This window comes from Raphanus sativus, chromosome 6, assembly GCF_000801105.2.
Source record: "Raphanus sativus cultivar WK10039 chromosome 6, ASM80110v3, whole genome shotgun sequence".
Lineage (NCBI taxonomy): Eukaryota > Viridiplantae > Streptophyta > Magnoliopsida > Brassicales > Brassicaceae > Raphanus > Raphanus sativus.
This window is the reverse complement of record NC_079516.1, coordinates 16,614,091-16,636,378: the sequence shown is the minus strand read 5'-3', so window position 1 is coordinate 16,636,378 and position 22,288 is coordinate 16,614,091. Positions and strand designations below refer to the sequence as shown.

Below are 22,288 nucleotides of genomic sequence, written 5' to 3'. Positions count from 1 at the left end.
TTTTAAAAATAATTTATAAATTTTGTAAACAATATTTTGATAAGTAAAAAATTAAAATCATGTAATTATAAACAATTTAAGTGATATAAATTAAGATATAAAAAATTGAATTATTTTCAACATAGATGAGTGAAAGTAGTGAATCATGATCAATTTATATGATGGTAGCCTTGATGGTTTTTTGGTAGATGTGTTTATATTTAGTGTTTTTTAGATAGGTATTTATTTCATCGAAATTTCCGAAAAAAAAATCAAGGTATGTTTTATTTGATTTTGTACCTTTTTTGTTCTAGTAATTTTTGTGATGGTTAGAATTTTTACGATGGGTATCATTTTAATCATTGATTGCATATTTCCTGGATAAATTTTCGAGTAGATGCCAAGTTAACAATCAGAATGCTGAGAAAAATCCTTTACCTAAGTAAAAGTATTGAGTTAAATCACGCTTAATTACTTGTGGGGAGTTTTTCGATAAACATAATATCAGCCGTCGGATCTCGTCTTTACGGGTGGATAAGAAGCTATCGAGCCTAATGGACGAGAAGATCTCAATGGCACCAATACGACGGAGGTTGCGCCAGCTGTCACCATAAGCCGCGTACTGACCATGGTGGTTGAGTTGTACCCTATGTGTTTCGCGAAAAGAAACTCCGGCCGGTTAGCGAAAACGACGTCGTTCTTGGTGAAGCATTCCTCGGCTACGGAGTGGGAAAAAACAACGTAAACGAGACGTGTGCCTAGGCGGAGTTAGAAAATGGAGGCGCCGCCTAGTGACTTGGAGAGAGAGAGAGAAAGCTCCGTTGGAGCGGCAGGTTTAGTTTGCGCCGCCGTGTTCCGAACAAAAGTTTTAGAGAAGTGAAGAGGAAGACGAGAGAAAGGATCAGGTAGAAAGGTTCCATTATTGAGTTGTTTTTATTTTATTTTATTATTCTCGTAAATTCGGTAAAGGTGATTTTATAGTGACAGTGGAGGGAAAATGTATTATTGCCTCAATTATTTTGAGTAAATCAGGTACGTACGTGTGTGGAGGAGAATAAAAGAGGATAATAGTTTTGTCGAGGTAACTGCATATTACGTATACTTTAGTGCCACTGGCTGCTAGAATCAGCCAGGGCCTGCTATAGGCAACATGCAATTATCATGGATCCATAGGTCCAAAATTTTTTTAGTATTATTTTACTAATCAAAAGGTCTATTTTTTTATTAAATTATTAATTAGTTGGTGAAATTATGATTAAAAACTCTATGGTTAACTAAACCTAATTTAAATACGATAAAAACAAAAGAAATTATATTTCACCATTCTCAAATTTCCATTAACAAAACTTATTTTACACACAAAAACTCGTTTTTTAATTTTTTTCTTTGAATACCACAATTTTGTTTTGCATTAAACTAAAGAAATACAGTAAATAAAAGTATTTTTTTTTCATAAAAGGGTCATTTTTATATTTCGCCTGGCAAAAAAAATTTCTAAGACGACACTGGAATCAGTAATTAATGTAGATTTAATATTACCTCGTATAACACGTGCTAACTATAACGCATGTGTGATTGTTGTAATGTTGTTTGAATTGCTTCGCTGAGTTCTTCAATGGCAAAACAATGTTATTGGATGAATAAGATGCAAGAGGGAGAGTTTCAAACCAGTTAGTAGCTGTTGTCGAAAACCAGAAGATATTTATCCTTTAAGAACATTCGTTTGACCAAAAAAAAAAAGAACATTCGTTTCCAATTGAAACTGAGACACTACCTTAGGGTTTCGTCTACAAGTTTGAAACGGCAAGGTTGAAGTTGACGGGTCCATCATTCAAATGTAGACATGACCCTGAGCATGCGCAGCAAATGAAATTCTCAGTGGAGTTTTTCTTAATATACTTTTAACATTGATAATTGATCATTTCTTTTTATAAAAATATTTACAGTCTCTTGTATTATTGTATATAAGAAACAGTTCTATCATTTATCTACAGTTTTTATTTCTCTCTTATTTTTTGTGTGTGTGAAGGAACTATGAAACAAATACTTACCACTGGGTATACTCTTAGAAACCTATAATTCTCTTTCTAAGTTTAAGTAGAAAAAAGAATAAAATTATAGAGATAAAAGGAGATGATATGAAAGTAACATGTTTAATAACTACCATATTCAAACTTTGTTTTATAGGTGGAAATTCTTAAGCAAAGTGGATGTAGCATTATCAGACATTTCACAGAAAATATCTGAACAAACATTCTTTTTACTATGATTCTCTTTATGAGAGCTCCACAATACTAATCTATCAAGTCCCAATTAATTTTCTGCATTATCAAGTTTTGGATAACATAACAACATTAGTTACTCCATTCTTTCAATATTATCTACAAAAACCAGATGCAACTAAACTAAACTTCAAAATATTTGTGAGAAATGACTAAAAGATGGAATTGATTTGAGGGTTGAATATAAGAAGCAGAGGAGTGGCTAACAAGAAAAAAAAGAAGCTGAGGAGACAAGGCAAAGCCATAACCTCTTGTGAGTTGGTTTCCACCGGTTTGCTTAAAGTTTTGTTTCATTTCAGTCGTAACCGTTTTAACCGGATCGGTTCAGTTTAATTTATTACCTATAATATTCTTGAGTTCTCAAAATCCACATGATTTGGTCAACCGCTAATAAACCCTGTTTGCTATTTTTTTCAAAGATGACTCCATCAAATTCTCTAAGTCATTGATTCTATAAATCTAAACTTAGAATTAGATTCATTTCATTATATATAACAGTTCAAGAAAAAACTTCTCATCAGTATATATCATCATCAATCATGAAAAAAGTTTCTTTTTTGTGCTTATGTTGCATCACCATCTTGGCAACAAGTTTAAGTCTTAATGTAGTTTCATCACAGGACATGGCCGTGAACGCGCCAAACAAGATTAAAGATATAGAGCCGTACATCTCTAACAGAGCCATTGGGTTCGTTTTAAAGCTGGAGGATGAGTGTCCTATAAGAGAAAAGCTAAGTTCATTCTTTGAGAAACTAAAGGATCTCTTGAAGTTGGAGTCTTCTGTTACATCGATGATCGAAGACAATGAGCCTAAAACGTTCATCTCCCATATGAAGTCTAAAGCCGATAATCTCCTCCAAACGATGTTGATGATTGGGAGAGGACTGGTGAGTTCCAGTGAAAGAAAAAACTCATCCTTTTGAATGACTCAAAAATGTTTTTATTGATTGTGAGTGTTAATCTATGGCTTATTAATTGGTTTACTTGCTTTTAAGTTATTATAATAACTGTTATCGAATTTAGAAAAGGTATTTGATATAAAAATGAACTTTAAACTATGAATGTTTATTGTATAACACATAATACAAAACATTCGGATTTTTGAAGAATTAAAGTTTTGTCTTTTGTGGCGAATACTGAACTAACTTCCATGACCATACAGCTATGCTTCAAGTGCGTGTGGAACTAACCAAGGTTCTTTTTTTGTGAATATGACAGTTGAGTTCAAGTGTAAGGAAGGAGATGTTTAAAGTGATAAAATCGCTCACTGAGTTACATGCTGCGATCGGTAAAGTTATTACGGAGAAACATATAAAAGGGGACGGAACAATGTCACTTTCTTTGGAACAAAAGAATGCTGTTGAAAATGCGGTATCTCAATGGGAGGTAACAATCACCCGAATCGTGAAGATTGTTGTGGAAGCTAAGTCGACAAGTTCAAGTGGGACTTCAGGTGAAGAGAGCAGCACTACTGAAAAAAACAGTACTTCAGTGAATAAATCCATGTTGGAATCAAATAAAAGAAATTCTGGATCCATGCAAGAAAATTCAAATGGAGTTAATGAAAGCAATGAAGATTCCAGAAATGATGTAGCTATGGAGGCCAAAGAAGGCAATAGAGTGGAAGATGTTAAAGGAGGTAATGAAGTTTGTTAGGAAGAAAAAAAAACATAGACTAATATTTTTTTTTGTCAACAATGTAGATGCAAATAATGAGAAGCAATTAGAAGTACAAGGAGATAATACTGATTCAAATATTGATACGAATTTGGAAACTAAAGGGGATGTTAACTCGGGGATAGAGGCTAAAACTGATGAAAGTTCGATGACTAAGAACCCAGAAGAAGCTCAAGGAAATAATGGAGTTCCAAAAAAGGATAATAACTTTGAGAACAAAGGAAGTGATGCTACAATAAATGATGGAGATCGCACGGAGGAAAATGAGGAAGAGACTCAAGAAAACAATGGGGAGCAAGTGATGAATGAGAACTTGGAGAACAACAAAGATGATAGAGAAGTGAAGGATGACGGATTAGTACAGACAAAAACAAATCATGAAATTTCTATGGAAAAAAATCGAGAACATACTCAAGGAAGAACTGAAGTTTCTATGAATGGAGAAACAATGCATACTAAAAGTGGAAATGATGTTTCTAATAAGGAGAAGGAAGTAGAGGTTCAAGGAGAAAGTATTGGAGACTCCACTAAAGATGTAAATTTGGATAATAAAGAAGATCTTAAAAGAGGTAGGGGAATTTTTTAGAACAGAAAACAACAAATATAAAAGTCAAAAAGTAGAAACTAATATATTTTATTCTCTACAAATGTAGGTGGGCCGCAATTAGAGGTTCCAGGAGGAAGTATTGGGGATTCACAAATTAATAAGAACTTAGATACTAAAGAAGACAAGTCAGAAGTTGGTGCTAAGAATGATGGAAGTTCCATGACTGAAAAGTCAGAAACTCAAAGAAATGATAAAGAATCTACAAAAAATACTAACTTAGAGAACGAAGGAAGTGAGGCTGCAACGAATGATGGATATCACACAAAAGAAAATGGGGATGCGACTCAAGAAAACAATGAAGAACTAGTGAAGGATGCAAACTTGGAGAACAACAAAAATAACAAAGAAGTGAAGGATGATGAACTGGTGGAGACAAACACAGATCATGAAAATTCTACGGAAGAAAAGCGAGAACATACTCAAGGAGGCACTAATGTTTCTATGAATGGAGAAATGATGCATACCAAAAGTGGAAATGCTGATTCTAATAAGGAGAAGGAAGTAGAGGTGCAAGGAGAAAATATTGGGGACTCCACTAAAGATGTAAATTTAGAGAATAAAGAAGATCTTAAAGGAGGTAACGAAGTTATTCTGAACGCAAAGTAACAAATATTAAAGGTCAAGCGTAGACTCTTAATATACTTTTTGTCCACAAATGTAGATGCTAATAGTGAGAAGCCACTAGAAGTTCAAAGAGGAAATACTGGAGATTCACACACTGACAAGAATTTGGATACTAAAGAGGATGTTAAGTCGGAGGTTGATGCTAGAAATGATGGAAGTTCCATGACTGAAAATTCGGAAGGCATTCAAGTAAACAATGATGTTTTTACAAAGGATACTAACTTGAAGAACAAAGAGAGTGGGGCTAGAACAAATGATGAAGATCACACAAAAGATAATGGGGAAGAGACTCCAGAAAATAATGGAGAAAATGTTAAAGATGTAAACTTGGAGAACAACAAAGATAATAAAGAAGTGAAGGATAATGGATTGGTAGAGACTAGTACAAATCATGAAAATTCTAGTGAAGAAAAGAGAGAACATACTCAAGGAGGCACTGACGTCTCTATGAATGGAGAAGTAATGCATGCCAAAGGTGAAAATGTAAATTCTAATAAGGAGAATGAAATAGAGTTTCCAGGAGAAAGTATTGGGAACTCTACCAAAGATATAAATTTGGAGAACAAAGAAGATGTTAAGTCGGAGGTAGAGACTAATAAAAATGATGAAAGTTTCATGAAGGAGAAGCAAAGAAATTCTCAAGGAAATGATCGAATTTCAACAAAAGATCAAAACGTGGAGAGCATAGGAGCACCTGAAGAGATTACAAATCACAAAACAGTAGAGACTATGAAAAATAATGGAGATCACGTGAAGGAAAATAGGGAAGAAAACAATGGAGAATCAATGAAGGATGCGGATTTAGAAAACAATGAGGATAAAAAAGAATTGAAGGACAATGGAATAGTAGAGACAAAGACAAGTAATGAAAGTTCTGTAAAAGAAAAGCAGGAAGAGGCTCAAGGAAGTAATGAAGTTTCAATGAATGGTCAAATGGATTATTTAGGTGAAAATGTTGATTCTAATAATAAGAAGGTTGTAGAGTTTAGAAAAGGACATGCTGAAGACTCAAATAAGGATTCTAATTCAAAGGCAGAGGCAATAAGAAATGATGGTAATTCTACGAAAGGGAAGGGAGAAGAGGCGGAAGGGAAAAATGGAGTTTCAACAGAAGATAAGAAATTAGAGAACATCAAAGGTGAACAAGAGTTAAATAACAATATACCGGTAGAGACGAAGACCGACAAAGAAACTACTTCGGAAGAAGAGAAAGAGAAGAATCATGTAAACAATGACAAGTCCACATATGGTGCAGATAATAAAGAGTCTAAAGATGTTAAGTTGGAAGAGGCTAGAGAAAATAAGAAAGAGAATACAGATAATAAGTGGGGAGAGGCTAAGGAAAATGAAGAAAGTTTTATGGGGGAACACCAAAAAGAGGTTAGCGTTGACAAAAAAGGAGATAATAAAGAGATTATTGATGAAAAATCGTTGGAATCTAAAGAAAATAAGAAAAAATTCATGCAGGAAAACCAAGAAGAAACTCCAAGAAGTAGTACTGGAGACATTACTAAGGTAAATAACAAAGAAGATAAGAAAAAGTCAAAGGATATTGGATCAACCGAGGCTAATGAAAATAATGAGAGTACTATGAAAGAAAGTCATCAAGACTCTCATGGAAAAGGTGATGAATACACAGACCTAGACAGTAAAGAAGGTAAGGATGATGGATCTATAGAGACTACGGAAAATAAGGAAAGTTCTACGAATAAAATGCAAGAACAAGTGCAAGGAAGCAGTAGAGATACAATTAAGGTACACAAAAACGAACCTATAGAGGCGAGGCCAATAGAGAGTATAGAAAAAGATGTTCAAAAAGGAGGTGGAGACCCAATGCAATACAAAAAAGACAAGAACAAAAATACAAGTGATGTTAACTCAGAAAAAATAGATAAAGAGAAGAAAAGGTATGGAAACAGTAAACCAAAGAAAAAACAGAAGAAAGAAAATGAAGACCATAAATCCAAGAAAATTGAAGAAAATAAGAAGAAAATATACAATAAAAGTATATCCAACAACAACAAAGAAGAGAAAAAGAAGCAGAAAGAACACAAAGAACACAAGTCCAAAAAAGAAGAAGAAGAAAAAAGGAAAGAGAACGAAAGAAACAAATTAAAGAATGAAGAAGAGAGAAAAAATAAAAAAGAAGACGAAGTACGAATATCCAAAAAGAAAAAAGAAGAGAAAAGGAGAGAGCATGAGAAAAACATATCAAAGAAAAATGAAGAAGAGAAAAGGAAGCAGAAAGAGCAGGAAGAACACATATCCAAAAAGAAAGAAGAAGAGAAAAGGGAAGAACACAAAAGAATCAAATTAAAGATTGAAGAAGAGAAAAAGAAGCAAAAAGAGCACGGAGAACACATATTCAAAAAGAAAAAAGAAGAGAGAAGGAAAGAACACGAAAGAAACAAATTGAAGAAAAAAGAAGAAGCTAAAAAGAAACATAAAGGGTATGAAGAACACATAACCAAAAAGAAAGAAGAAGAAGAGAAAAGAAAAGAGCACGACAAAAACAAACTGAAGAATGAGGAAGAGAAAAAGAAGCGGAAAGAACATCAAGAACACAAATCAAAAAAGAAAGAAGAAGAGAAAATGAAAAAACACGAAAGAAACAAATTAAAGAATAAAGAAGAGAAAAAGAAGCAAAAAGAGGACAAAGAACAAATGTCCAAAAAGAAAGACATTGAGAAAAGGAGAGAGCATGAGAGAAACAAATCGAAGAAAGATGAAGAAGAGAAAAAGAGGCAGAAAGAATACAAAGAACACATATCCAAAAAGAAAGAAGAAAAGAAAACAAAAGAGAACGAAAGAAACAAATTAAAGAATAAGGAAGAGAAAAAGAAGCAAAAAGAGCACGGAGAACACATATCCAAACAGAAAGAAGAAGAAAGAAGGAAAGAGCACAAAAGAAACAAATCAAAGAAAAAAGAAGAGGATAAAAAGAAGCATGAAGAACACATAACAAAAAAAGAAGAAGAAGAAGAGAAAAGAAAAAAGCACGAAAAAAACAAATTGAAGAATGAAGAAGATAAAAGGAAGCAGAAAGAGCACATCTCCAAAAAGAAAGAAGAAGAGAAAAAGAAAGAGCACAAAAAAAATAAACTGAAGAATGAAGAAGAGAAACCGAAACATAAAGATCACGAAGAACACATTTCCAAAATGAAAGATGAAGAGAAAAGAAAAGAACACGAAAGGAACAAATCAAAGAAAAATGAAGAAGAGAAAAAGAAGCAGAAAGAGTACGAAGAACACATATCCAAAAAGAAAGAAGAAGAAAAGAAAAGGGAAGAGCACGAAAGAAACAAATTAAAAAATGAAGAAGAAAAAAAGAAGCAAAAAGAACACGAAGAACACATATCCAAAAAGAAAGAAGACAAGAAAAGGCAAGAACACGAAAAAAACAAATCAAAGAAAAACGAAGAAGAGAAAAAGAAGAAAAAAGAATATGAAGAACACATAACCAAAAAGAAGGAAGAAGAGAAAAGAAAGGAGCACGAGAAAAAGAAATTGAAAAATGAAGAAGATAAAAAGAAGCAGAAAGATCACGAAAAACACATTTCCGAAATGAAAGAGGATGAGAAAAAGAAAGAGCACGAAAGAAACAAATCAAAGAAAAATGAAGAAGAGAAAACGAAAATATCTAGTGATGATAAGTCAAAAAATCAAAAAACGGAAATGCTAACAAATGCTGAAAAAAAGGGTGAGAAAAAAGAAAAAGAATTGCAAGCAGAGACTCCAGTACAGAGTGAGGAATCAGAAAAAGAAATGCAAGCAGAAGCTCCAACACAGAGTGAGGAATCTGAAAAAGAAACGAAAGCAGAGGCTCCAGCACAGAGTGAGGAATCTGAAAAAAAAATGCAAGCAGAGGTTCAAGAACAGAATGAGGAATCTGAAAAAGAAATGCAAGCAGAGGCTCCAGTACAGAGTAAAGAATCTGAAAAAGAAATGCAAACAGAGGCTCCAGCACAGAGTGAGGAATCTGAAAAAGAAATGCAAGCAGAGGCTCCAGCACAGAGTGAGAAATCTGAAAAAGAAATGCAAGCAGAGGCTCCAGCACAGAGTGAAGAATCTGAAAAAGAAATGCAAACAGATGTTCAAGAACATAATGAGGAATCTGAAAAAGAAATGCAAGCAGAGGCTCCAACACAGAGTGAAGAATCTGAAAAAGAAATGCAAACAGAGGTTCAAGAACATAATGAGAAATCTGAAAAAGAAATGCAAACAAAGGATCAAGAAAATAATGAAGAATCAAAGAAAGAAATGCAAACAAAGGCTCACACAGAAAATGAGGAATCTGAGAAAGAAATGCAAGCAGAAGCTCAGGCAAGGAGTGAGGAATCAAAGAAAGAAATGCAAGCAGAAGCTCACGCAAGAAATGAGAAGTTTAAGAAAGAAACTCAGGCAAAAAGTGCAGAATCTGAAGAAAAAAAGCAATCAATGAGTGAAGAAAAAAATGAAGATTCTTCGATGAAAAAACAAGAAGAAATTCAAGAAACAGATGTGGGTGAGCAGAAAGATCAAACTGTTGCTAAAGACGAAGACTCCACAAATAGCAAAACAACTGAAATCAACGAAGGTTCAGAAGAAAGCTCCAAAGATGGTAATACAACTGAAGTTAATGGAAGTAAGGATAACTCAATGGAGGAAGGTACAGTTGAAACAAGTGGAGTCAAAGAAGATTCCATGAAAGATAAGGCGACGGAGGTTCAAGGAAACAATAAAAGCTCCACAAGCGATACATCAATGGCGACAGAGGTTCAAGGGCATAATAATAGCTCCACAAGCAATACAACAATGGATGTTAAAGGAGGCAACATAGACATCAATGAAGATTCTGCAAAGAATAAGACAACGGAAGCCCAAGGTGGAGGTGCTGGTGACTCAACGAATGGTGAAACAGAAGAGACTACAGAGACTAATGATTCCATGAACAACCAAAACATGCAGCACGTTGAAGGAGACAACATAGACATCAATGAAGATTCTACAAAGAATAATACTATGGAAGCTCAAGGTGGTAGTAGTGGAGACTCAACGAATGGTGAAACAGAAGAGACTACAGAGAGTAATGATTCTATGAACAACCAAAACGTGCAGCATGGAGAAAACAATGCAAATTCCATGAATAACCAAACAGCAGAAAGTTCCACAACGGAGCAACAAGTGACATCAGATATCGAGAGCAGTACTTCAAAAGAAGTCACGAGTTTCATATCAAACCTTGAGCACAAATCTCCAGTAACACAAGAGTTCCAGAGCTTCTTCCAGAAGCTTAAAGACTACATGAAATACGCATGGCCGGTGTCTTCAACATTTGAGGCAACGGACTCAAGATCCTACATGAGTGAGATGACAAATATGGCAACAAAAGTCTCAGATGCTATGGCTGTCTTGCAAGCCAAGAAACTTGGCTCAGGACTGGTGAGTAAACCTAAAACAACTTTTATAGGAAAAAAAATTCAAGAAAGTAGAGAATAACTAAAACTTTAATCTGGTTTGCTTTGACAGATGAAAACAACACTACAAGGATATCAACAAGAGGTGATGAAGACTCTTACCATCTTGCAATCGGTAATAAGCAAAGCAGTGTCGGGACAACGAAGCCAGAATTCTGGTTCCTTGACGCTTACGCTATCACAGCAACAAGCAATTAAGGAAATAACTTCGAAATGGGAACAAGTGATGACTCAATTCGTGAGAGTTGCTACGGAGAGTGAGAAACAATTTTCAATGGACATTTCTACTGGAAACGGCTTTCATATGAAGAAGAGTTTTAGCTCTAGCTCTAGTAGTAGCTCGAGTTCAAGTCCGGGTTTGGATTTCAATCTCAACGGTGAAAACCGGATATGGTAGATGTGAATAGTTAGAGAGTACATTATGTAGATAAAAATATAAATTATGATTCACTAGAAACTGTATTCTGTTGTAAGATAAACCCAAGTTGTCTTGAGGTTTTAGATTTTTAGTTCTTGGGTGGGTGCAATATAGCTCAGAATACAAACTGTGAACTTGCATGTACATTTTTTCTCGTGAATATGCAAGTAAACGAAGAAGCGGATATTACTCAATGATACCATGTATATATATATTTAGGACTTGGATGATTATGCATATGTTTGTGTGTTCTGTTGAAGACGTTTTTTGTTTCTTTTAGTGTTTCTATTTGCATTTTTTTTATTCACCGAAAATTCATTAAAACTAATTAAACCGGGTTTGATACAAAGCCCCTTAGGACTTGCTTAGCTAAACCATCTTCGATCACTGGAGTTTCACGATGGCAAAATCAAAACGAAACTACATCAAAATACAATGAGAGAAGATGAATGTCAGTTCTATTTGCATTAGTTCCGGTGAATTAGGTTGATTCTGAACTTGTATAATACTTCTACTGACTTACAAAAATTACTATTTATATTTTTACTTGGACTCGTTAAGATTCAAGGTAACATAAACATCCTTCCCACGGAAGGATAAAGCTATATGGCTAGAAGATTAAGATTTCACTTCGCGATGATTTGATGTATAAAATCGAATCACTGGATTTACAGAAGCAACCATTTCAGAATCTTGAATTGGAGAAAAATGAATTTTTAAATCTATATTTAAGAAAATAAAGTACATTAAAAATGGAAGCAATGATTTAAGGAAACTTTTATTTAATTAATTTTATGTACCATTTCTTATAACGAAAGTCACATGAAAAAAATATTAACTTGACAAATATTATTAGTTAAAAAAAACTTAAGAAAAATAACAGTTAAGAAATAAAATAGCATTTCCTACCCATAAGCAGAAGTTTCCTTTGAATGTGCATCAAATCCTAAGACAAGCCTATCTAATTTCACTTCTTAGTTGTAAAAGAAATAACAATTAAGAAAAACACTGAAACTCTGATAATATTTATTTGAATGTTAGGCCCCACGTATGCAAACTTGTTATTTGAATGTTTCCAGCTCGTAAACTGATATTTTTCTTTGGCATAAAAAATCATTTATTAAGTTGTCAAAAAAAGAATAAATCATTTATTACTTTTACTTTCTAAAATTTGATTTATCATGTACATAATTTGCTATATACTCATAATTTGTTATATTCATATTTTACAACAAAATTAAAAGAAAAAAAGACCCTAAATTGTCCATGAAGTAAAGCTATAACCCATGTATGTGATTCTCTAGTATTTAGCAAAAACATTATACAGCTCGCTGCTGTAAATTAGCAGGGCCGTCTCCTTATTGATAGTATTGATATATGTTTGTCCTGAACCTACGAGTTTAATTAGACGTTGCCGGAGCTTTTTTCCTCTGAGGAATGGCTGAAGGAGCTCTTGTCTGATGATTTTGAGTGCGTCTTTTGATAGCTGGCACTTGTTTGGGTTCTGGAGGTTCCTTTAGCAGAATATCCACTATTCATTGAACTTGCTCCTGCAGCTGAGCTATCAGTTTTACTTCCACTCGGCCCACCTGCGGATGTTCCTCCAGCTTGGTAAGATGAGCTTCCAGTTTCACTTCCAGTGAAAGAGCTCCCACCACTACCAGAAGTTGAACCAGAGGGACTCCCGGTGGGGCTCCCCATGGTGTTTCCACCTGTAGAATCTGAGTAGGAATCTCCATTATTCATGGAGCTTTCTCCTGTGGCGGTGGTATGAGTTGAACCTCCACTCGCACCTCCGGAAGTGCTTTCCTCACTGGCGCTTCCACCAGTGGCGATTTTACTGTCCTTAGAAGACTTTCCACCACTCATAGAACTTGATTCTTCCGTAGACATAGTAGATGTATTTCCGCTTGAACCACCAGCACTTCCACTTGAGCCACCAGCAGAGGTTCCACCGCCACCGCTTCCACTACCCGCACCAGTCATACTTTGGGCCTCAACAGAGCTTCCACCACCGGCACCAGCTGTACTTCCGGTATCACCAGAGCTTCCACCAGCTGTACTTCCGGTATCACCAGAGCTTCCACCAGCAGCACCAGCTGTACTTCCGGTATGACCAGAGCTTCCACCCCCTGCACCAGCTGTATTTCCGGTATCACCAGAGCTTCCACCAGCGGCACCAGCTGTACTTCCGGTATCACCAGAGCTTCCACCCCCAACAGCAGCTGTACTTCCGGTATCACCAGAGCTTCCACCCGCGGCACCAGCTGTACTTCCGGTATTACCAGAGCTTCCACCCGCGGCACCAGCTGTACTTCCGGTATCACCAGAGCTTCCACCAGCGGCACCAGCTGTACTTCCGGTATCACCAGAGCTTCCACCAGCGGCACCAGCTGTACTTCCGGTATCACTAGAGCTTCCACCTCCAGCGCTTCCAGCTCCCAAAGAGGAGGCACCACCGCCGGAGCTACCACCTCCAGCACTTCCAGCTCCCATGGAAGATGAACCACTACCAGAGCTTCCACCTCCAGCACTTCCGGCGTCATCATCATCTCCACCTCCAATGCCAAGAGATGGGAGATCAATATCACCTTCACCAGTCTTCTCACGTACAGTTTTCACAAACTGACCAATCACTTGTGCCCATTTCATCACAGATGTTATCAGCACTCTCCTTTGTTCACTTGTCATTGTTAGTGAACCGCTCCTCTTATACTCAGCCATAACTTTTCCCATCGACATCAAACTTTCAATCAACTTGCTTGTGTCCGCCTACCACAAAGCCAAAAAAAAGATAACACTCAAAAACATTTTTTCCATTTCATATTTAGATGAACATGTACTAATACTTAAATGAGGTAACAAAATATAAACTTTACCGATGCTTTGACACCCAATGCAGTGATAGCCTTGAAAAGCCCCTCAGAATGTGCTTTCAACTGAGACTCAAATTCTGACGATGAAGACTTCCCTGCTGCTGAGTTTATGAAGATCAAAAAAGCCTTCAGCTTTGAGAAGAACTCCTTGTACTCCACTTTCGAGGAGCATAAGCTCTCAAGGTTGTCTATAAACGTAAGCATAATCTTGAAAGCGAAAGGTTCAAACTCATTGGCCAATCTAGGAAGTTTCCTCAAGTAATGCCTTAATAAGAAACCTCCTTGCGCTTCATATACCGTACTTGATGCTACTATTATACACATTAGACATATTGCTAAAGGAAATCTTGCCATTTTCCTGTCAGATGAAGAAAAAATTAGAGTGATTTATTCAAAAAATTATTTTTAATAAGTTTCTATATTTTTTTGGTTTTATGAATGATTTTATTTCATAAGAGAACTCGATTATATAGACGCTTAAGAACGCTAAATTTGCTTTGAGAGAAATTGATGGATCCATTGAAGGCCGAGAGAGAGAATAGCAAAATTTTAATGGCTCTCATGTTCCATAACCGATTAAGACGGCAAATTGTGTTTCTACTATTCTATATTTAAAGAATAAATATATCACTTAAATTTATAAAACTAAAGCTCTCAAGTATTAATCCCTGTTTTTATGTTTTGTAGAAATCTAAAATCCTCTCATTTTTTAATAACATGCAGTATACAGATTTGAGTCCGATTGGTGATACAATAACAATACGTATAAATATAGACCTTCTATACTATTTGAAATAATCTCTGAAATAAAACTGCATGTTCTCTATCATTTCTTTAAATATACTAGATTGTCTTCTGCGAGTTTACTATATTAGCGCGGATAGTTACTATTTAAGATTTACTAATGATTTTATTGTGTGAAAATCAAATATTGTAGAATCTTCCTGCGTTTATAAACTATCTTGTGTTTAAGATACATACGTGGAGAAAAAACTCTGATTTTTGTTGTTTCCATGTTGCATATATCTTTATTTTCTCGCATTTTTGTAATAAGATTCTTTATATTAGTTTGTTAAAATACTAAAACTGAGTTTAAAAGAATATATAGATAGTTTACAAGATGACTAAGATTTGTTCTTTAGCTGTGTTTTCTTGATGATAATCTTGTGAGTTGTAGATCAGAAGTTTACTTCTAACTCATAGATTGAACTTCATTTTTATCCTTCTTCTGGAGGCCAATAATGAGGCCAGTGATAGCATGACAATATTTTTCTTTTCCTTTTTGAGTAATATCTTCTTTGTTAAACCTGTGTGGCCAATAACAAAGTAATTAATAGTTTCTTTGTAAATAAAAATTATTAACTGTATGTATTACACCTTTAAGTTTGTAATTCGTTTTACTCAGTGTTTTGAAATCCGATCCAGAATCGCAGTTGAACCGATAAATCCGGTGACCCAATACAAATTCGGTTTGAGTTCTGAAAAAGCCCAAATTTTAAAAACCCTCAAAACCTGCAAAACTCCGCAAAATCCACTAAAACCCGAAACATGATACCGATTGAACCAATAGATAAATTTTACATTTTAAGCTTTTAATTATATTTTTAGATTCTATTTATATTCTAAATTTTTAATTAAAAGTTAAGTTTTTCAGTTTTTTGTCGTTTTCCTCTTTCTCTGCTGACCTTTACCGATTTTGTATCTCTTTTTTTTATTATTTTGTTTATTATAAATCTGTAGTACTAGGTTTTTCAGATCAAAAAGAATAAGATCATATGATCATGTGGATTATGAATCTATTGACAAAACATAGTTTTGGGTTGTTGAAGAAGAAGAACCTAGCAAGCTTGATCATAATGAATTAGAGAATCTTAATGGAAAATATCCCAGTGATGACGAAGTGACAAACTCAGAAAATTTTGTTGGTAAATTTTACAAAGATTAAACTTTCTGATTTTTTATCATACATATACCAATTATACTATTTTATTTGTGATTTTTAGATTTTGACGAAGATTCACTATACCACATGAAGAAAATGAAGTAAATGTTGGTAGAGAGAACCAAAATTAGTTGATGTGATTTTTTGTTAGTTTATTTTTGTTATTGACAATTTATTACAATGATGTTTTACTTTTGGTTTATTTTTATTTGAAATTCAATTTATTATTCACATTAGACATAAATATTTATGAATTTTTTATTCTTGATTTTTTTAGATGTCATAACTCTTAACTAGTTATAAAAAATTTTAAATAATCCAAACTATTTTTTTATATTTTGTATATCAACTGAAAATAAAAATATAAAAGTTAAGTTAAGTATTTTCTAAATGCTTTTAAACATAAAATATATACATATCCAAACTATTATTTTATGTTTTAAACAACATTTATAAAATATTTAACTTTAGTTTCTATATTTTTATTTTCATAGATAATATATTATTATATAATAAAACTAATTCATTTATTAACATTAGGTTCACCTTCGGTCAACCCAATGACCCAGTGACCCGGTAAGTCGTTCGGTTCAGTGTATGGGTCGCTTTTCAAAACATCTTCGGTTATTTTATGGATTCGATTTCGATTCGATTTGGTTAATTCAGTTCTAGAATTTTTCCAACTGAAATAAACCATAGCTAGTTTGGTTTGGTTTGAATCGGTTTGGGTTCTGTTTAGCTCGGTTCGATTTGTTTTTTTTTTTTGCCCACCCCTATCTATACAGACGAGATGAAAAATAAACGTATATGTATTCCTCTGTTACCTGAATAAAGTATTTATTGTCATAACCAAAATAACGATTTAGTTTTAGACTTTTAGTTCAAATTAACGTAAATATACATAATCTTTTGTAGCAAAAAATCTGAAATATTATGAATTTTAATAGACTTTTGTATATATTTTTATTACTCCATATTATGGCATACCAAAATCATTCACAAACTTCATATCAATAACATTGTTCACAAAGAAATTTCAGATAGTGATGGAGACTTCATTTTTAAAAAAATATAAATACCTAGACTTTCTTAACATCAGTATAAAAATTTGAAATGAATGCTAACAAGTATTAAATGTAGAGTTATTCTTGGGTTCATTTTTAGTATGAATCTCTAAGTTTACCAACTAATAGTGTTTGAATATTTGATATTTGATATCTTTTAAAAAAGGAAATATAATTGAATTTCCAAATTAGATTAAAATAAAAATATAAATACATAAAAATAGTAATAGTTACAAAAATAAATAAATAAAAATTACTAAGCCTTCAGTAAAATACTAAACCCTTTACCATAAATCCTAAACCCAAAAAAATTAGACAAACCCTAAACCTTTTGATAAATCCTAAACCCTAAATCATAAATATTAAAAATAAATCATAATAACACTAAACCGTAAATCATAATCAATAAACCCTAAACCTTTGAGTAAACCTCGAACCTTTGGATAAAATATAAACATATAAACATGTAGGTTCACCGACCAATATATATTGTTTGAGTTATCTTTATGCTCGGTTCAGGTTTTTCCTTTTCCGTTTTGAGTACCTGGCTGCCATGATATATCATATACATACATATGTTAGTACGTAAAAATGAACCTGTGTACAAATATTTTGAAATTGTAGTAATTGATTGGAAAACATTAATTCAAAGTATTAAGAAAAAGACAGATAAATCAAGACTAAATCTTGTTAATAGATTAAAAGTCTATTGGTTTGTACTATATATTTTGAACTTTACTCAGTTTCTTCTTATGGATTCAACAAAATGTCTGCCCTCTGGCTACACTTCCGAACGATCTGTTATTTTGATGACTTGATAACAAAATCTAATCTAATTGTGCCGATTACACCATAGTTTCAGATGGCTGAGGTAAATATCTCAAATAATTTACTTTTTGATCATTCAGTGACGATTATACTCACATACATACATACAGACAATGAATGTGTTCATTCATTTTTATATGCTTTAATTTCATGGTGGCAATCGGTTTTATGTGATTCTCCTTGTTGATTAGGTAGATACTGAAATATGTGATGTGTGTGCTGGAAACCATAGGGAGAAAAATCAAACAACTGAGTTGTACACTTATCCTCACTGGATAATTTCCTTTATATATTTTTCTTCTTTAAGGGAGGTGAAGATATGACTTTCAAATATTTCTCAAATAATCTTGTTGAAGGGCAAGGACAGCTTACTCCATTGAAACCAGAACTGGTAAATACTGCCCAAGTAGATAGAGGGAGAAAAGAAACTTCTTGATCACACTGTCTCTTGAGTTTTGGTAAACACAACAGAATCTGAGATGGAGAATGTAGAAAACAACACAAAAAGTGATTCAATATTCACCATGATAAATTGGTAGGTCAAAGAAAATTACAAAATAAAACAATTATTTCAATAGAATCTGAAGTATGCTAATGTAGACTGATAACCGATCCAAAAACTATAGACAATCAAATTTCAAAAGTATCTTAACAAATGCTAGATTGTTCTAACAATAAGTGCAATATTCTATCATGGCCATATTGGTTTAGACTAAAAGAAATTTTTTCTCCTCTCTTTTTTATTGTAGGATTACTGTCTTGGAGCATCGGAAAACGTCAACATGGGAACAAAGAGTATTGTTAGCCATTACATCTAAAAGTATTAAACATAGCTTGTTGCAAACCAGTAAATGCTTACCTAAGAAGATTCATAAAAGAGGAAAAGTAGCATTAATAGGTGGTCTTGGATGCCAGGTGAAAACCAAGGCTCAACATTTTACATGGGGTGCCTTTTTGTTATTCCTCATCTTTGAACAGTAACAAAGTTAGAGAAAGATGTAAAGTTAAAGTTAAATTGCAGAATACAAATATAGCATGCGGAAGATAAGTTTAATAATACATGCTAAACAATATTGGAAGTCATACGCAGAGGATACTGCAAAATTTGACTGACCTTTGGTGCCTCTTATAATTGATTTTTCCTTGATCTATTCATTACCAAAAGTAAAGTCTAATGTACTTGTATATAAATTTGATGGACTTTTGTTGCAGAATTTGTGGAGATATGTCAGCTGGAATAAAAGATAAAACACAGAGATCTTGTTGAATGTGATTTGATTTCCATCTAGATCTTAGAGGGAGCATGTGAGTTATCACATGGACATTAAGCTATGAAATATAATTCTTGATCATCCCAATAGCTTTTAGAAATCTTTACCAAATGTAAAAATCAAAAAACACACACACACGGAATTTCTGTCGAAAAACTTATACATGAACTCACAAATGTTAATAAAGTTGTATAAACTTAGAGAAAAGCCACTTTTATTCATACTACCAAAATTCATCGTAGAAACAAACCACTGATTTGTTCAGTCAAAAAAAAAAAAACAAAAAGTGAATTTTTAAGCGATATTAGTTTGCAAGCTCCATTTTAAAGAACCACTGGTGCAAGAGATATATATGGGCAAGAAAAATGGAGGATTAGAAAGATTTTTTTTTCTTTTTTTTATTAGAAAGATTTGTTCGTACATGTTCAATTAGGAGCATCTCGGGACCAATTAGCATGGTGGATTCCGGGCTTACCATAAATGAATTAACCTGAAGATCAGCTTCACCTCTCACAAGCGGGGGAACAACGCCGTTGATGACCAGAGAAGCAGGAGCCATGCCGCAGCTTTCGACGGATCTGTGGAGTGGGAGAATCATAAAATCAGAGTGAAATATATAGGGGAAGATAGGAGAAGTGAATTTCGGTTTAGCCATTTAAAAACTTCTTAAAGAGAGGTAATCAAATGAGGGAGTGGCCATTAACATAGCCGTTGTAAAGGATGAGAAATAGGAAGCGCATATCTCCGGAAACGCCGATTCTTTTTTAATTTAGATTTTATAACCAAAATATAAAAAGATAATAACTCTGTGGCAAAATAATTAGTGACTGATGTGGAGAAAATCTCAAATGTGATTGGCTGATTTTTCGATCCAACTTTCGACAGGCTATAAACACTCCTTCAATCTCTTTTATATATCCTCTATTGACATTTGTGAGTTAACCTTACCACAGAGGTGGAGAAAGCACTCCCTTAGACACCCAGAATCCCTACATGCCAAATAGATGTTTCATGGATTGATAATGGCAGCGTTAGTGGCTTAGGATGGAGTTTCAAAGATCAAATGGGCTCCGAGTTCTTTGGATTACTGGCATGCAGCAGGAGCCTCTTATCTTTACACGCTGAGATGGAAGATTTAATCTGGGCAGCTTCATGTATGAGACACATGAGGATAACCACGATAGGGTTCAAGACAGATTGCACGGACCTAGTGGACATGATTACAAACCCGGGGGAATGGCCAGCATTCACAACAGAGATCGAGATGTTCCGGAGTCTCCAAGATGACTTTCAGGATGTGAGACTCTCATATTTCCCGAAACAGGAATGGACGGACAGATGCTTTAACAAAAGAAGCAAGAAGGAGATGATATATATTTTCTCATATAGATCAGACCCGGTCAGACGGAGGGGCTCTTCGGAGAATCGGCTCGTCGAACCACCACTTGATCTAATGAAAATGCGCAGCTAACAAAAAAAAATATTAAATGAGAAACATTTAAAAAGTTATAACATGTATTTTGTACTTATTAAAAAGTGTCAGGCTGAGTTGTCACGTAATTTAAAAGTTAATTTTACTTACGTGGCGGTTTAATAATCCATTGAGAATTTTGTTAGTTCAAAATTAAATTGCTAGAGAATGTTATATTATATATATATGTCCATTATACATCATTCACTTATCAAATTGAAATTTATTATATATTCTTTTATTAAATAAAACCTACGGAATTACCTAATGTGATTAAAATATATATATGGTAATTAATGATTTTCAATAATAAAATTTTGATAACAATCTATATATTCATATTATTTTTGTTTAATTCTTTATTATTAAAATAAATTACTCAATTACATTAATAATATAATAAAAAAAAAAAAATTTGGTATATGTTGTATTTTGAATTTTTCAAAACGAGTATAAATTACTAAAATTGTTTAAAGTCTTACATAAACTTTTGTATTATGAAATAAGATACAATGATTATAAAACCATATGAATAAACAATTTTATTTTAATAGTTGTTTATGTTAACATATATTTCATATCGTTTAAATTAAACTATACATCATATGAAAATACATACTTAAATTTTGATATTTGCATTGAACATATATTGAAAAATCAATATTTTAATTTTGAAATCTTCATTGTTTTTTCAAATGATTTTAAATTATTGAAACCACTAAAAATCTCACACTAAAAAACAATTCATTGGTGTAAAACTTTGTTACACAAATATGCAATAATCATAAAATCATATGAGTACAAATCTCATTTAATAAATATTCATATTAAAAGTATTTATTTATTATATTTATATTTATTATTTATTTTAACATAGATATATAGTATACTTTTTATATTTATTATTTTTTAGATTGTTTTGATATATTTACTCTAAAATGATTGTGAATAAACAAGAGTGATTATTCAATTTATATGTGCACACCAATTTATCAGATAATGTTAATTGATATATTATTTATTTAATATATAATTATTAGTTATTTAATATATAATTATTATTTATTTATTTCATAATATGCAGAAAAATATAAAATAAATAATAAATATAAAATACTTATTCTGCACAAGACGCAGATCTTAACCTAAGTATGTATTCTTTAATAATTTTAAATCTTAAACATTTCTAAATTTCAGGCCAAACCAAAAGAACAAAATGAGAATATACTCTGAAATCAATATTTATATCGAGCAATGACCAAAATAAAAAAAAACGTCATAAAAAGAGAAAAATATTGAAGATAGATAGGTTTGACACGTGAAGGTAAACTTCTTATAACCATAATTGACTTTTAAATTGCTAAATCATGATATAAAACCGAGTTAGCATAGTTTCATTGTAAACAAATAGTAGGCCTGAGATTCTTCGGTCTAAATGTTAGGTTTTTATGCGATAAGTGATTTTTTTACCTAAAATACTTTTTTTAAATGGGATCAGCTCATCGATAAATAAATTATGTAATTAACAAAAAAATTTAAAAAATTGTTTCAGGGCCAAAAATAGTAATTCGATCAAGAATATAATTTTTAATATAATATTTCTTAAATAATGTTCTTATAAATTTATTTTTGTGCAATGTGCATGTCTTATCCTAGTTAGGATAGTACTATATGTTTATAAATCAAGATTCAGTACGACGCAAATGATTTTCATATATTGCAAAAAAAATATTCTTTATTAATTTAAAATCAATTTCTTAAGAAATATTAATAAAAATATTTTTTATTAATTT

General features: G+C 32.9%; 2 protein-coding genes across 2 annotated transcripts; one reads left to right on the top strand and one right to left on the bottom strand.

Annotated features, from left to right (window-relative positions):
* The first annotated feature begins 2,800 nt into the window (after positions 1-2,800).
* On the top strand, positions 2,801-11,230 carry LOC108807934 (uncharacterized). The gene is made up of 7 exons (XM_056987025.1): positions 2,801-3,148; positions 3,480-3,912; positions 4,367-4,507; positions 4,676-4,777; positions 5,041-5,046; positions 5,243-10,590; positions 10,678-11,230. Exons 1-7 carry the CDS (start codon positions 2,801-2,803, stop codon positions 11,020-11,022), a joined length of 6,723 nt encoding a protein of 2,240 aa, XP_056843005.1. The 3' UTR covers positions 11,023-11,230.
* A 1,217-nt stretch (positions 11,231-12,447) lies between these two features.
* On the bottom strand, positions 12,448-14,273 carry LOC130495606 (uncharacterized). The gene is made up of 2 exons (XM_056987024.1): positions 13,923-14,273; positions 12,448-13,815 (listed from the first exon to the last, which is right to left on the bottom strand). The coding sequence occupies exons 1-2, from the start codon at positions 14,271-14,273 to the stop codon at positions 12,448-12,450; spliced, it is 1,719 nt and encodes a 572-aa protein (XP_056843004.1).
* Between the last annotated feature and the right edge of the window lie 8,015 nt (positions 14,274-22,288).

Bases quoted from the DNA above. Each gene is read 5' to 3' on its own strand.
- LOC108807934 (XM_056987025.1), top strand. From the start codon at position 2,801: ATGAAAAAAGTTTCTTTTTTGTGCTTATGTTGCATCACCATCTTGGCA. The intron at 4,508-4,675 runs GTAGGGGAATTT...AAGACAAGTCAG, and splicing joins TAAAGAAGATCTTAAAAGAG to AAGTTGGTGCTAAGAATGAT. The intron at 10,591-10,677 runs GTGAGTAAACCT...TTGCTTTGACAG, and splicing joins AGAAACTTGGCTCAGGACTG to ATGAAAACAACACTACAAGG.
- LOC130495606 (XM_056987024.1), bottom strand. From the start codon at position 14,273: ATGGCAAGATTTCCTTTAGCAATATGTCTAATGTGTATAATAGTAGCA. The intron at 13,816-13,922 runs GTAAAGTTTATA...GCTTTGTGGTAG, and splicing joins CATTGGGTGTCAAAGCATCG to GCGGACACAAGCAAGTTGAT.